Source organism: Patiria miniata, unplaced genomic scaffold (assembly GCF_015706575.1).
Source record: "Patiria miniata isolate m_02_andy unplaced genomic scaffold, ASM1570657v1 HiC_scaffold_20, whole genome shotgun sequence".
Taxonomy (NCBI): domain Eukaryota; kingdom Metazoa; phylum Echinodermata; class Asteroidea; order Valvatida; family Asterinidae; genus Patiria; species Patiria miniata.
This window is the reverse complement of record NW_024037059.1, coordinates 8,265,809-8,281,338: the sequence shown is the minus strand read 5'-3', so window position 1 is coordinate 8,281,338 and position 15,530 is coordinate 8,265,809. Positions and strand designations below refer to the sequence as shown.

The 15,530-nt window shown below is 37.6% G+C and overlaps 1 protein-coding gene across 2 annotated transcripts in view; it reads left to right on the top strand.

The window, feature by feature from the left end:
- Positions 1–15,530, top strand: part of LOC119727508 (serine/threonine-protein phosphatase with EF-hands 2-like) — a 54,502-nt gene that overhangs the window by 19,583 nt on the left and 19,389 nt on the right. For both annotated transcript variants that reach the window (XM_038199402.1, XM_038199403.1), the window contains exons 4-7: positions 7,435–7,562; positions 11,407–11,494; positions 12,853–13,119; positions 13,839–13,885. In XM_038199402.1, coding sequence (XP_038055330.1) covers positions 7,435–7,562; positions 11,407–11,494; positions 12,853–13,119; positions 13,839–13,885 — 530 coding nt within the window. The remainder of the gene's footprint in view (positions 1–7,434; positions 7,563–11,406; positions 11,495–12,852; positions 13,120–13,838; positions 13,886–15,530) is intronic.

The following is a 15,530-nucleotide window of genomic DNA, read 5'->3' as shown; positions in this document are numbered from 1 at the left end:
ACTTCCAAGTAAAAGAAGTTGAAATTCACTTTAATTATTATGTTTATATTATGAATATCGAAGAACGAATGCACAAATAAAGTTTTCCTTTACTGACAAAATGCTGAATTATAGAGGCCCTTTATTATTTTCCCAGTATTCCTTAGTAAGGCCAAAAAAAATATATATTCGGTCTCTGGTCAGACCAAAGTTCCGGAATTGACGCGGCCACGCGGCTTTTTTTGTTTTGTTTTTTGTTTTTTTTTTTTTCTTCAAGCTTGGATTGTACAGACAAGGCGGGGTTCTATTTTGCTTTCTTGATGTCCTCATGTACATTGGTGTCCTCCATAATTTGCCTTGGTGCTTTCAATCATTTGCCTTGGTGCAATTTCCCATTCCTTGGTGCTCTTTGGTAAAAAAAAAATGAGGAGGTGCGGAAATAGAGGGCGCTGTTGGAGCTACCGCGGAACATTTTGGAGAAAAAAAAGATCGACGCGCATGATTAAAATCGACGCGCGCGCTGACCAGAGACCGATTTTGTTTTTTTGGCCTAAAAGTGGTGTTTTTTTTTTATAGTTAATCATTCATTTGTCCAAATGTCAAAATATTTCAAATTCATACATTTGCCGTGGAATGCCCAATCATATTCAATCAAAACATATGGCATTGCAAAGAGACTCTACTTTCTGTCAGAATGTGTCAATAAAAGTCAAATTTGATGCAATCTCTCCCAGTTTGCCCAAGGTTCCAACAAGTTGCATTTCATGGTTATTTATGGCCCCATCAAATCCAAATGGCAAAGTTGGTAATATGACCAAGCTTCAGCCGACTACATTATTGACAACTTCTCCTGTTCCCCGATGATTTGGCCTTGGGCACTTAAGGCCAATTTTCTTCTTAAATTCATCCCTGCCCTAGCCATTGATCCCAAACCATATCTTATCACACGGCATTTTCTGCCCTTTCCGCGTTCAGTAAACCTGCACAAGTGCTGAGAGCAGCAGGCGCGTGGCCTCATCCAAAATTAACCTGTGTGTAGGCGCATACACTTTGATGAAGTGCAGTTTCCTAGAAAAAATAGTATTGGAGGTTTGCACTCTATAGAATAACCCGGCGACAGGCATTATCTGAGGTGGCACCAGGCTTGCGCGAGTCGCGCTCAGGTAGTATGCACATGCTCTGGGCTCCTTCGACCAATAGCGTTAAAAGAATGCGCGTGCGCCTTGTCTTAAAGAACACATGCGGCATGCGCGTGGACGTGGTGTACATCACCTCAAAAATATTCGGATCAGTCTATACCACTCCGTATTGTTCAACTGGTTATGAAATAATTGCCTGAAATTGCCTTACAGTACTTACACTGCGAGTCAGAGGCTGGACTAAGCCTGCTCACATTCTGAAGTGTTATTATACAAGTAATGAATGTTTGTGAGTGCAATGGTAAGAATAATTTCATGAGGTGACAGATGAAATGAGGTGACAGATGAAATGAGGTGACAGATGAAATGTCGTGGAATGGAACATTTCATCTGTCACCTCATGAAATTATTCTTTCCATTGCACGAACGTCAAACATTCATAAATTTGTTTTATATAACACCTGAATAAATCCTTGTCATCTGATTGGTTGACTTTTAATAGCCAATTTATTCAGGTTAAAAACTGTTAAATAGTTCAACAAGTTCATCATATTTTATTAATGCAAACTGTTCAAGTCAACAGGTTGAGAACAATCATATTCAATTTATCTCGATTTAAAACAGCGCCACTACCAGCAGCAGCGACACCGTGCAATGGAAGTTCTATTCACCGTGCAATAGAACTTCCATTGCACTGTGCGCTGGTACGAATAATTCAATGGCATGTGATCAACGATCCACCAATCAGATGACAGGGATTTATTCAGGTGTTGTATAAACTTGAATATTGCTGTATACAGCAGGCGATATACATTGTATCCACTTGTTATTACAGTTTAATATTTTTATGGAGTTCATATTCATGGAGTTCATATTCATTAGTTAATTAAATAAGGTGAGGTGTAAAGCAAAATACTGTATGTCATGTACGGTACACAGGTACATCCATAGTAACTACATTGTATGTTTACAAGAAATTGTAGCGTTGATGGATTTTAGTGTCAGGCACATACACTCTAGGGTATGCGGAACGTTTGGTAATTACTTGGAAATGGACTACGGATTTAATGAGAAAATTCCTTCCTCAAAGTGAAGAAAGTGATGGTAGGATATACCCTGCAAAATAACTCCACCTGCAATGGTATCATACAGAAGAAAATAGTCATTGAAGGTGGGTTTAAAAAAGTGTGCCCTCAGACACACTTTTTTTGTGCATTAGCAGGGGAATCCAGAATTCTTGATATAATTTCTCTGTTAAATGTATAGTAGCCATTGAGCTAAAATGTCCTGTGTTACTTGTTATTCTCCCTTACTTTTTAAAATGTTTTGAGCATTTGATTGTTGCTTTCACACTTAAACGAAAAAAATAAAAAAAGTGAATAACTATTATCTTTAAAACATCTTACGGTGTTATACTCTGAATACTAAAGAAGGTAAAAACTCTTACATAAGGCCAAAAAAAAAAAGTTTCTGGTATGCGCGCGCGTCGCCGTAGCCATGCGCGTCGGCAAAATGAAAAAGTTTTTTTTTCAATGAAAGATGATGTCTCAAAACCGCCAAACTCACTGGTTTGACTGGAATCCTGCTGCTGCACAAATTTTAACGTGTTTTTAGACTGGGTTATGGTCGAGAATAAGCTTTATGTGGCCTCTCTGGACTCCCATATATTTGCACTAAGATTAGTCGGGCACCATTTGCAGTCATCAGCCGACATTTGAAGCAAAAAAATCAGGTTAAAAAAAAAAAAAGCCGCGTCGCCGCACCACTTTTTGGGCAAGCTCCATACCAGAAACCGGAGACTTTTTTTTTTTGGCCTAATTCTTTTTATTTTTTATTTTAAGTCACTAAGTTTTAGATGAAGGAAAATTTATTTATTTTTTATTCCAAGTGAACTATAGTTCTTACAGTAACATGTATTCTTTCTATTGTACATTGTCAGATTTTAACTTTTGGTAGGCATTTCCTATGCTATTTTGATTTTAGCTCCCCCCACCCCCAAAAAAATTATATTTATTTATTCAGTTTCTATTTTCCTAGCAATATAAAAGTTATTCACGATAATGAGACATTGAACCAAAAATCAACTGATATTTAGTCATTTAATTATTTCTTCACAAAAATTTGGCTCTTGCTGGTTTGGTTAACTTGTGCGCAAAACTTTGGTTTTTGTGCTTTTTACATTTACATTTGGCGTAATAAAATCCTTTTTGGCCCCACTAAACCATACTAGGATATTAAAAGATGTGGCTGTCAGACTTATCAGTGCACTTTAAGGCTGATCTGAATGTCTAGATGTTCACTCTAAAAACTACACGTTTCTTAATGACAAACTAACTTGGATTTACGCTTTCAGTACACTTGCCTAAGTAGTGGCCCTTGAAAGTGCCGTTTTTCTCTTATCGCCAAACAGCGCCTAAGACCTAAAAGCTCTTAAAATGTCAACCATTAAGTAGTCTTTGATGCTCATCACAGTTTCGCAGTCAGGCTTTTAATAGCAAGTAGGATAAGCCTGCACAGATCTGCTGATACATTATTGACATCAGATTAAGGTTGCATATGTATCAGAACAGTATAGTGATGTCAGTATAGGAGTGCATTGAACACATGCACTTTGGAAAAGGTTTTACTTCTAAAATCTTCAACATACACGTGTACATATGTTTTGTTTGCACTTGCTTTTCAAATTGCAGTTTAAGGGATTCAAGTCTCCTGTATAATGTCTGATATGTCTAGAACTAAATGTGCAGATATATGCAAGCCGCACACCAGCCAATCTGATCATGAGTCACGAACCCCTACCACTAGGCCACACAACCCCCAACGGAAATGTCTCAGTTTAAATGTTTCTGTGCAGATTGTTATTTCCTTCATGTGGGATTAAAGAATACGTTACTTGTAGCATGTTAATCAACACCTCTCAGTATCTGTGACAATTTCTAACTTGCAACCCACATCATAACCAGTGTAGATACAAAAGATAAATATAACAAATGTACAGCTCTCACTTTCAAACTTGCGTAACTTTTTATTTGTAATGAATGTGGTTTGAATAGTTCAACAGATTTAAACACTGCATTCACGATGTCTATTTCAACAATATGCAGTACAGAAAAAAGCTCAACATGTAAAATAGTACATCGTCATGTGAAGAACACACTCAATTTATTCTAATGGTGGTGCTTATTATCCATTGACATGAAACAGCCCTGAAATTTGATCCTCTAGGGGCCAGGTAATTTCTCTCAGTCAAGGTCACTTTTATTATCTGCGAGTCTTTCAAGATGAAACATACATGCTGGGGCAGGTTGGAGTATTGTCTCTATACTGCCTCGTTCCAGGGAGAATATCAAGCCATATATAGTGCAGTGTTATAGCATGGGTGCATGCAGTTGACATGAATTAATTCTTGTCTGACCAGTTGCCAATGGTGTTTTTGTTGTAAATTATTTTTACCTAAACTGTTCTACCAATTGCTCAAATGAGTGGCTTTTAGTTGTTTATTAGTTGTTTATTAGTTGTTTATTAGTGTACTTTGTTTTGGGGTTAGCCCCAAAGCTCTTGTAACTGAACTGTTTTCCCCAAATCAATAAAATTTAAAGAACAAAATTGGAGATGCTGCTACAATAAATCAAAGGTCTCTAATCGTGGAGCACCGTGGTCCAACGATTACAGTGTTCCCCTCGCGTGTAACGGTACGTGTGGGTTCAAACCCTGACGGGGAACATGGTGCTTGTGTTCTTGGGCAAGGCACTTTACTACAACTGCCTCTCTCCACCCAGGAGTAACCTGTGAGGGTACTGACCAGAGTGCGCTGATCTCGAGCTGCTGCAGAAAACTGTGCTCATTGCATGATGAACAGGGGTAATAATTGTGAAGCGTGTTCAGACTTTGGTATAAAAAGCACAATTTGACTACTGATAAAATAAAAACTAGGAGACATTCCCATAGACTTGTGCAAAAAAAACTTTTTCTCAATTTTAATAACCCCAATTTTAGCTTATCCTACCCCACAAATTTTGGTAATTTTGCTAATTGCAATGGACCACCAGCAATTGATCTAGCCTTTTTGCGACAATAAATTTTGCCTTGCCCTCTAAATACATTGAAATGTACCTCTCCCCAATTCTCCCAAAGGTATAACATGATGCTGAAGTACCGGATATCTCCAAAAGATCCTATTGTATAAGCATTACATTATCATTATTTTTATGATTATCATTAATCACACACCTGAACAAGTGCAAGCCTTATATTAGCTCCTCTTGATGAGAACAGACTGTTTGAAAGTCTGTTTGGAGAGCATACACTGTATCTCGTGTGTAACCCAGAACACCATTCAACTTACACTGTAGAACCCAATCGACTCCGTAGTTGACCGTGTCCAGTACACTTGAGTTTCAACTGTGAATGCTGTAGTTGCATTCCATGGTTGGAGAGTGCTTGACTCGTCAAACTTGATGAAACCTACATCAGATATGGACAATTCTCTGACAACTACCTGTATACTTGTCCGCTGTGCCGCTGCATTGCTTTGTAACTAAGGAAAAATCATGGTGCTCTATAAATGACTGTTAATGGTATTAAACCGAGTTAAACCCCAGTGTGCAATGTGTAGACCTACATGACTGATAGATGTCATCAATCTGTGACAACACTTGATGAATGTGTACATTAAATGTGCAGTGTACATCAGCCGTATCACCTGTTTTATCAAACAATCAATTCACAAGATTTGACAGTTAAAGGGAAGATACAGCATTTGCAAACATCAAAAAACGAAATGATCAAATTAATCTTACTGGATTGTTAGGGAAAGACAGTCTAAAGCATCCTGTAAAGTTGTGGCTCCTGGTGTGCTGACGTTTTCAAGAAAAACTGTATTTTTCCAACGCTGGTCGGCCGACCAGCGTTGGAGAAAACTGGCCTTTTTCAAAAAGTGCTCCTACTTTTTTATATTTAGTTCGTCTGCATTTTCTTTGCAATTGATTACACACCTGTGAAGACTAAAACCCTGCTAGACTGATTCTCTGATCTTACAATTCCCCAAAGTATAAATTTGTCCGTTTTATCTTAAGTGGGGTCAGGGAACCAGACTACAATAATATGATTGGTTTTCTTGGTTTTTCCAGCATCTACGAACCCAAAACATGAAACAAGTCAGTGTAACAATATTTTCTATAACATACTAATCCTCCAAATCCATTTATTTTTGAAAATTGCAGCAAAAGCAAATGTTGTACATTCCCTTTAATAAGCAAAATAGGGCAAAACTGTATAGAACAATTATCAAATTTGTCTAGTGAAAGAGAATGAAAGGTTCCTCTTAAAGTATAAATGACAATGCTTACACAATTTTTTTTTGGGGGGGGAAGGGAGAAGATTGAGTTTTGCAAAAAATATTAGGAAAATTACATACACAGAACAGGTACACGTTTATGTAAGGATGTACAACTCGCATCACGCTTAATTGTTGGCATTTCTGTTGAAAAATTATTTAGAGTGTGGCCCAAAAGTCAGCTGTTTCTCGTAAAACAAAATCAATGCTGGACTTCGAATATATGTGTCCATTTGTTTTAGGAATCAAGTTTCAATTTTTGGGTCGTTCAAAAATGGTTGAGTCTTTCTTCCTTATATTTGTATTTCATTCTTGTATTCTGATGGCGTGTTCTTGGGCAAAAGGGAATCAACAACCATAGATCAGCCATTGCCATCTTGTTCATATGACTTAAAGGGAATATACAACATTAGCAAACAGACTACCAAGTTTTTACGAAATAATACCTTACTAGGATGTTGGTAAATGACAGTCTAAAGCATCCTGTAAAATTATGGCACCTGGTGTGAAGTCATTTTCAAGAAAATGGTATTTTTGTATATATTTCCAACAATGGTCGGCCGACCACCGTTGGAAAAACCTAACCATTTTTCAACTACTGCTCCAAATTTACAAGTTTGTTCAGTCCAAATTTTGTTTGCTATTGGTTACATGTTCATGAACGGGTGCAGGCCAGCTACAACTGGTTCCCTTACCTTGCAATTTTCCGGCATCTGTAAATTGATCCATTTCATCTTTAGTGGAGTCAGGGAACCAGACTACTTGAACATTTTTGTTTTTTCTTGGTTTTTCCTGCATTTTCCAACACAAAACTTCAAACATGTCAGTGTAACAATATTTGATCTATTATACTAACCTCTCAAATAGTTAATTTCTGAAAATTACAGCAAATGACAATGATGTACATTCCCTTTAAATAGTCTAGCTGTTTTCGATCAGTAATATTTAATAGTTCTATTCAATTATTATGATTTTTTCCAGCGTTAAAAGCAGCATTACTGATTCAGCGATGGTATCGTCGCTATCAAGCCAGACTAGAGGCTAGGAGGAGATGTACCTGGAACATCTTCCAAAGCATCGAGTACTCGGGAGAACAGGACCAACTCAAGGTGAGTGGACTTCACACTGGTTGGCCCTGGAGCAAGTGTGATCCAGGGCCATTGGTAGATGCATAATGATCTTGCAGCTGCTTGCTGAAATTTAAAGATAATGGCCATCATTTGCCAACATTCAAAAAAGAAACTGTCGAAATATTATACAAATATTGAGTTGCTCAGCATGGAATGGGATGAATATTATCGCAAGGTAAAATCTGGACTTTTCCATTTCATGAGGTGAAGCCGAGTGAACTGGAAAAGTCCGGATTTTACCTAGCGATAATGTTCCTCCCATTTCACAATTTAAAGCCACTCAATATTTGTTTTATATAACTGACATACATGTATATCCTTGTCATTTGATATATTTGAACTTTTTTTCAATACAAAACTGGAGGAAAATGTATTTCTCTCTTCCAAACCACCCCTTCACGAAAATGTTTGAACCCAACGCTGTAGTGCTGGCTCTTTGGAACAATACGCGCAATGCTGAACGCGCACACCAGCATGCATTTGCACACAAATACCGCGTCATGATCCTAACTGTTCAATAGTATTTCCCATTCCCCATGGGCGGATAGTACTGTACTTTTTGAGCCGCGGCGTGAATGGGAACAATAACGAATGCCACGTGATGTGAGTTCCATCAATCAAATGACAAGGATCTGTATGTCGGTTACATAACATGAAATATCCTACTTGATTGTAAGTAAATAATAGGATCAAGCATCTTGAGAAATTGTTGCGCCTGGTATACTCTTTAAAAAACCTAACTGCCACAAGAGTTGTCTTTTCTGGTATTGATCAAATGTCATTGCCTATGGATAGCATGTAAGCAGCATGTTCAAACATTTCATGCATACCATCAATTCCTTCAGATCCTGCTAAGTCGTAAATATTGCCCAAACCATTATTTACAAGAATTCATTAAACACTTGTTTTTTTTCACACTAGGTTTCAATATTGAATTACTTGTGAAGATAATGACATCTTACTTGTCTCTCACTCCTCGTGCAAAGAGCTTTAACGCTGTCTTTCTCTCAAAAGCCAAGAGAGTTAATTTAATAAACCACTGTGCAAGGGGATTGAACGGCCGTGAAACATCATACATGCAGTGTCATTGCTACAGATGGTATATTCCCCCATTTGCGTATTGAAATTATCTAAAAGGTACAGTTCAATGCCTGGTGAGTTAAAGGGAATGTACATCATTGGCTTTTGCTGTATTTTTCAGAAATGAACTATTTGAGGGGTTAGTATAATAGATCAAATATTGTTACACTGGCATGTTTCAAGTTTTGTGTTCAAAAATGCTGGGAAAACCAAGAAAAACAAACATGTTCAAGTAATCTGGTTCCCTGACTCCACTAAAGTTGAAATGGATCAATTTATAGATGCCGGAAAATTGTAAGGTAAGGGAACCAGTCTAGCTGGCCTGCACTCGTTCAAGAACATGTAACCAATAGCAAACAAAATTTAGACTGAAAAAAATTGGTAAATCTGGAGCAGTATTTGAAAAATAGTTAGGTTTTTCCAACGGTGGTCGGCCGACCACTGTTGGAAATTTATACAAAATACTACTTTTCTTGAAAATGACTTCACACCAGGTGCCATAATTTTACAGGATGCTTTTGACTGTCATTTATCAACATCCTAGTAAGGTATTTCGTAAAAATGTGTTAGTTTTGGTTTTCGATGTTTGCAAATGTTGTTTATTCCCTTTAAAGGCCATATGCAAATTTTAGATCAATTTGTAGGGTTTGCCAATTTAAATTGTACACGTAACCCTGCGTTTGCCTTCTTCAGACAGCCTGATCCTACCATACTTGTATACTTTATGTACATGTTGCTTTTATATCCTGCAGTCTTTATTCAAACTGTATCGTTTAAATTTTTTGATTGTCAAAAATTTAATTCTGTTTACATGTTGACAAAAACAGTTATATTTTGTGAACCACGAACTTGAAATTGTTTTCATTTCAGTTTAGTTCATGTGCACATACATGTACCCCTCATGTGCCTATCATACATGCAGAATTTGTTTTGTGTTGGTGAATGTTCACGAAAATGATGAACAAGCTGAATGCAACAGTTTGAAACTGAACATACTTTAAAAAAATAAAAGAAAGGATCTTAATGATTAAATTTCTGTACCTGTATGTATTGTAGGTACATGTACAAAGGTATATGTAAATATGTACGTGTGTACTTGCCCTTCGCACACACACAAGTATTTCTTTTTGGCCAGTTTTATCAACGTGCCGGTATGAATGGATCTTGTAAGATTCCTTGAAGGTCAGGCGAAGCTCGCTACCAAATCTAATAACTGCGCCCTTGGTAGTGAGTGGTAAATTAATTTGGCAGTGTGCCATTCCAACAAAATGTGTGACCAGCCTCGTGTGTAACAACAGGCAAATTAGTTGAGTGCACACAAGCTGACAAATTCAGAAAAAAGAAAAAGAGAAATGCACTCGTGGATTTTTGAGTAACAAGATCTGAAAGAGGGCCTTTCCTCAGAAACATTTTCTTTTTTGGCCTGAAATGAATACACTTTGAAGCATGGTACAATTTTTGAGATTTTGAGTTGGTCCATTTTTAAAGGTACAAATGTAATATACAATATTTGCAAACATCAAAAAATAAAACTACCAGATCGTTATGAAAAACCTTATGTGACTGTAAGTGAATAGAAGTCTCAAGCATCCTGTGAAATCATGGCACCTGGTGTGCTGTCATTTTCAAGAAAAGTGGACTTTTTGTATCAATTTCCAATGATTGTCGGTCGACCATCGTTGGAAAAAAAAAAGCTGACTTTTTTTTTTTTAATAATGCCCCTTTCAAATTTAGTTAGTCTGCATTTGTTTGCAATCGGTTACAAATCCGTGAACGGTTCCAGGCAAGCTAGTCTGGTTCCCTAATTTGACAATTCCCCGACGTCTATAAATTGCTCTGTTTCATCTGAACATCCTCCATGATCTTGTATTCACGGAACCATACTACAAGAGCAGCATTTTTTTCTTGGTTTTTCCAGCATCTAAATGTATGAAAACAAAACTTTAAACAGGTCAGTGTAACAACGTTTACTATAAAATATTAATCCCTAAATGTATCTATTTTTGAAAATTACAGCAAAAGCAAATGTTGTATTTTGTCTTGTACAAATTTGAGCATTCCATGTACAAAGTGTACGCTTTTTGATAGCATTATTCAAAATGGAAAATAATGCAAACACTCTGCTGCTTTTGGAATGGCTCTGAAAGCAAGTGAGTGGTCTATGTAAATGTACATTTTCAAAGTACATTTTCTTTTGCTTATAGGTATTAAAATTCACAGCATTGACTTGTGAAGTTCATTTCAATGAAATAAATTGACATTAAACCTGGGCTAGATTCAGAAAAGAGCTAGCAAATTTTATTCCATACACTCTAAATGCTTCTTAATATCTTTTGAAAGTAAGCGAGTTGCGATAACGCTGACTGTAAACCCACTGTTTGAAAACCTGCATCAAGGAAAACAACACCAGAAGACCGTGCAGCTGTTGTTTTTTAGCCGGCAATCAGCAAACGCGTGGTGCGATATGATTGGCAATTGAACAAAGTCGGAGGATCTGATAAAGCTTTATCGCACTTCCGTTGGACAAGCGGCATTAAAGTGTTCCACTTTACATGCAGTGTGCGCATTATATCCATGAACAGAATATTCAAGCAATTCCACCATTGTGATAAAATCTACCAGGATCAAATAAAATGTCAGACCCTGTAATATTTACAAGCAAATAAGTAATAGACTGGCTGTAAAAAAAATGTTACTCTCAAAATTTCTTATCATTTTTTTTATCTTGCGTTTTTCTCCACAGTTGTACAATTTCTTCAATGACATGTTGACTTCGGTCGAAGATTCTCCAAAAGCCAGTTTCCTTTCTGAAAATGGCATTTCTGAGGAAGGTACATGTACTATCATATCGATATTTTTTCTTTTCGGGGACTTGATATGTGGCCTTTGAATTCATTCATGGATAAGATTGCATTAACTTTCACCCAAGCTGTGTTAGCTGATTAGAAATATTGACAGACATCAGCAGCCTAAACTGCAACATCTAAGCATCAAGGGCTATAGAGTACTTAATACACACATTTTGTACGCGTGATGTATTCACTTCAGTACCGAGTGATTCAGCTCGTAAACCAACACATGTGCGTACTCCATTCCTTAGCACTACATTTTCTAGTTCTAAATGATGTCACACTTCGGTACTCTATACAGGGTGAATCTAAAACAGGAAGCAGGGTTCACACGGACATAGAAAATTCCTGGAAAATCCTGGAATTTACATCGAAAAAAAAAGTCATGGATATTTTACAAGGAATCATGTTTAAAACACTTCCTTTTTTTCTTCTAAAATCAGCGTACCGGTAAGTCCTTAATTTGTTTTTGAAGTAAATTTCAACTATTGTAAGTTTGAATAGATACAAAAAAATCTCACCTTATTTCACACTGTTTATGGAGTACCGAAGTGAATGCGTCATGCGCACAAAATGTGTGTGAAAGACATTAGCGCGTGATTCAGCCCATGAACCAACACGCGCGCGTACTCCATTCGTTTGCACTACACTTTCTGGTTCTAAATGACGTCACACTTCGGTACTCCATTAAGTTTTAGTTCACATATGCCGGTAGCATCAGCTATTTGAATTTCATAGTTATGACAATTATGACAGTGAAAAAAACACCACCTGTTGAAATGATCAAAGGGCGCCTACATGTAAAAAGCTATTTATTCAAACAATGGCCATATATTAGCATTCATATTAGCATTGTTATCTTTGTTGACCTCTAGTAATTTATACTTTATTCCTCTTGTTTCACCCATTTGATATTTTTACTTTCAGTTTATTAACGGTCACTTGTGTTTGCCTGGTATAGATGGCACTGCAAGGTGATTCTTATAAAGAGGGATTGTAAAGGCCGATAAAATAGTTAGACCCTATTTGTGAGCAATTCCCAGAAAATGGGAGTAAAGTTGTTAAAATAGCTTCTGAGATTGAATTTCTGGATAGAGAAGAAAATAAATAACATTAAAAATGCAAGGCCACTCTGCACTGGTGTCTTAAAATGAAATGGGTTCTCAGAGTGTCGAAGGAATCTGGAAACTTTGAAAGGCCCATGAAACAAATTCATGTATTCACTTAAGTACATTTTCTCTTGATATCCACAAATATCCAAGACATCTCAGAAGTCAACCATACAAAAAGTTGCAGAATCCAAAGGCTAGCGTTAACTGGAAACTTGTTTCCTTTTTCAGAGGAGAATCCCCAGATTATCCGTGATGATAAACTAGACAAGCTAGACGTCAGTAAGATCCTAGTGGAGCCAACCTACCAGGGAGTACAGCTGACCTTCCCCCTGACTGCCCAGCAGCTGCAGGACATGGTAGCTAGCTTGAAGGAAGACCAGCCAATCCATGCCAGGTACTGCATCCAGATCTTACTAGAGGCGCGTAAGCTGTTAAGAGAGAAGCCTAACGTCAATCAGGCCACAACGGCTCTGGCTAAGCAGATTACAGTGTGTGGTGAGTTATTTCCGCTTACCGTAAACCCTTTTTGATTTCAACACAGCCATGTTCACTTCATGCTTCGTGGCCATCAAAGAAACTGTGGGACGATTGCGAGTCTCCGCAACTTAATCCAAGTTTTCTTAACAGTGAAATCTTCACATAATGTGGTTCCACAAGTACAATACAAATGGCAGATATACCCAAAATTCTGTTGAGTTCTTTTTCCATTTATACAATTTGATTAACCTAATTTTTAGTTAATGCTGAAAAACATTCACAAGTTAAAAGCGTCAGGCTTTACATCAAAAAGTGTATGTATTTATTATTTTGTTGTTATTGATAAAAAACTGCAGTTAAACATTGATGTGTATACAGTCATAAACTAGTGTTGGATATAATTAAAGTCGGCACTTCAAAGGATTTCTAAGCACTCAAGATTCAGGCTTTAGATGTGGAATGTCAAAGAGTGCATCAAAACACTGCAAGCTTTAATAAACAACTCCAAGATCATATTGGACAGAGCTGAGTTTGCAGTATAAACACTCAGTCCGATATAAAGACAAACATTAACATCCGTCGAGACTCGTACATGCTCTCTGTATCACTGCAAAGGTTCATCATAAATAAACCTCGGGCTTCTCCGACTATATAAGATGCCTTTATGGTCAGACGATCCCCCTGACATTTACGCAGCAAACGCATTCTTAAAACTTTTTTCCCCTTTTATTTTGAAGGTGATTTGCACGGCAAGTTGGATGACTTATTCATCATTTTCTACAAGGTGAGTGGATCGGTGAATGGGTTGGAACACTCGGCGAAGTGCTCCTCAGCATCCTCCTGGGGATTTGATCAAGTCCATTAACCTGACTTGAATGGTTCAACAGAGATCATTATGGTCTATAATTTACATGTACATTCAATATCCATGCCCTGCTAGATTGTCATGAGTTCGTTTATTATGTCTCAGCTTTTCAAAAAATAAAGTGTAGTTGAACTGTACATTGCAAGCATGGGCGTCAATCGGTGGGGAGGGGAAGGGGACATGTCACCCCCCCCCACACACTTTTTAAAGTGTAGGGGGATACATTATTTTCCCCCCACACACACTTTTTTCGTCCCCGAATAAAAATGTAGCTTACATTTGATAGCTCAGAGTAGTTGATTCAGTGACTCCAAACTCAAAAAATCATGTTTAAATGATCATCTTTGGCAAAAAAAAAAAGAATGGTTAAAGTGGTTATTGAAATTGCCTCAGATCGCACCACGGAGCATCTAGAATCCAAAAATTGTTCGGCACCTTCAAGCAGGCCCCGAGCCCCACGCCGTTAGGGCGTCATGCTTTGCGCTCGCATTAATTCACACGAGTTGGTCTGATTTGGTGGTGTTATGAGCTGGTCAAATTGCTCGCTTCCCTGTGAGCTTTGTGGGTCCCCCAATGACTCAATTGCTCAGAGTCGGCCCAACTTGGCAAAAGATGAATTTTTTTTGCCTTTTTTTTTCTGAAATCAGTGGTGCTCAGTCATCCATGCAAGGCATCAACGGAAAGCTGATTAAATTAAATTAAAACCAGATTTGCAGTGTTTAAATACATACTTTGCCCCTCACTGACCCAAAACATGTAATCATTATTAGCCTTGTTTTAATAAACCCTGTTTAACTTGATTGTTTATAAAAATTCTTTTAGAAAAGAGAGCAAGTTGGGAACCAGTGTGGGTAGGCATTACATTCACTGTGTGGACTTCCAAACAAAAGAGGTCCACATAAACCAGGTAGAGGCGACGTTGTGTGGACGTGGGCAAGTCCACACAGTGTTTCCCCATTTCTGGAAAACAGGTTTAGAGGCATTTTAGGGTTAGGTTTATCGGTGGCAAAATGAAGAGAAACACTAAAGGGGATCATAGGAAAAAAATTGGGTTGAAAGAGTTTTCACAGTTTGAGAAAAATGAGTTTTTTCACTGGTTTTTTCTTAACTACACGAAACCAAGGGAATGTCCACACTTGGTGTGTAACAGGTGTGTGTGGGCGTGTTCATCTTTTCAAACTGTGGACGAAAAATGCCAGAGAACAAAAGAGAACAATATCGTCCACGATTCCCAGCATACGTCCGCGATTGGGGTGGTGTACAAAACCTATGGGAGTCTTCCTAAAAAGTTAAGAGTACAAACAAAAGAGGGACAATAGGACGTCGACGGTGTGAACACGACTATATGTAGGCGTGTTGTTATGGTTCCAGTGATTGTACCGAAAGTACATGCACATGTTGTATACAAATGCAACTATGTGAACAATGCGAATACATGTGCAGAATGTGTTTTGTCGTTGACTTCAAAAACATTGGAGGGTATTACAGTGAAAAATATGCCAACACTGAATACAAGGTGTGTGTTTTTCCTATCTGGAATGTATTTGAACAACTTTATTTTTCA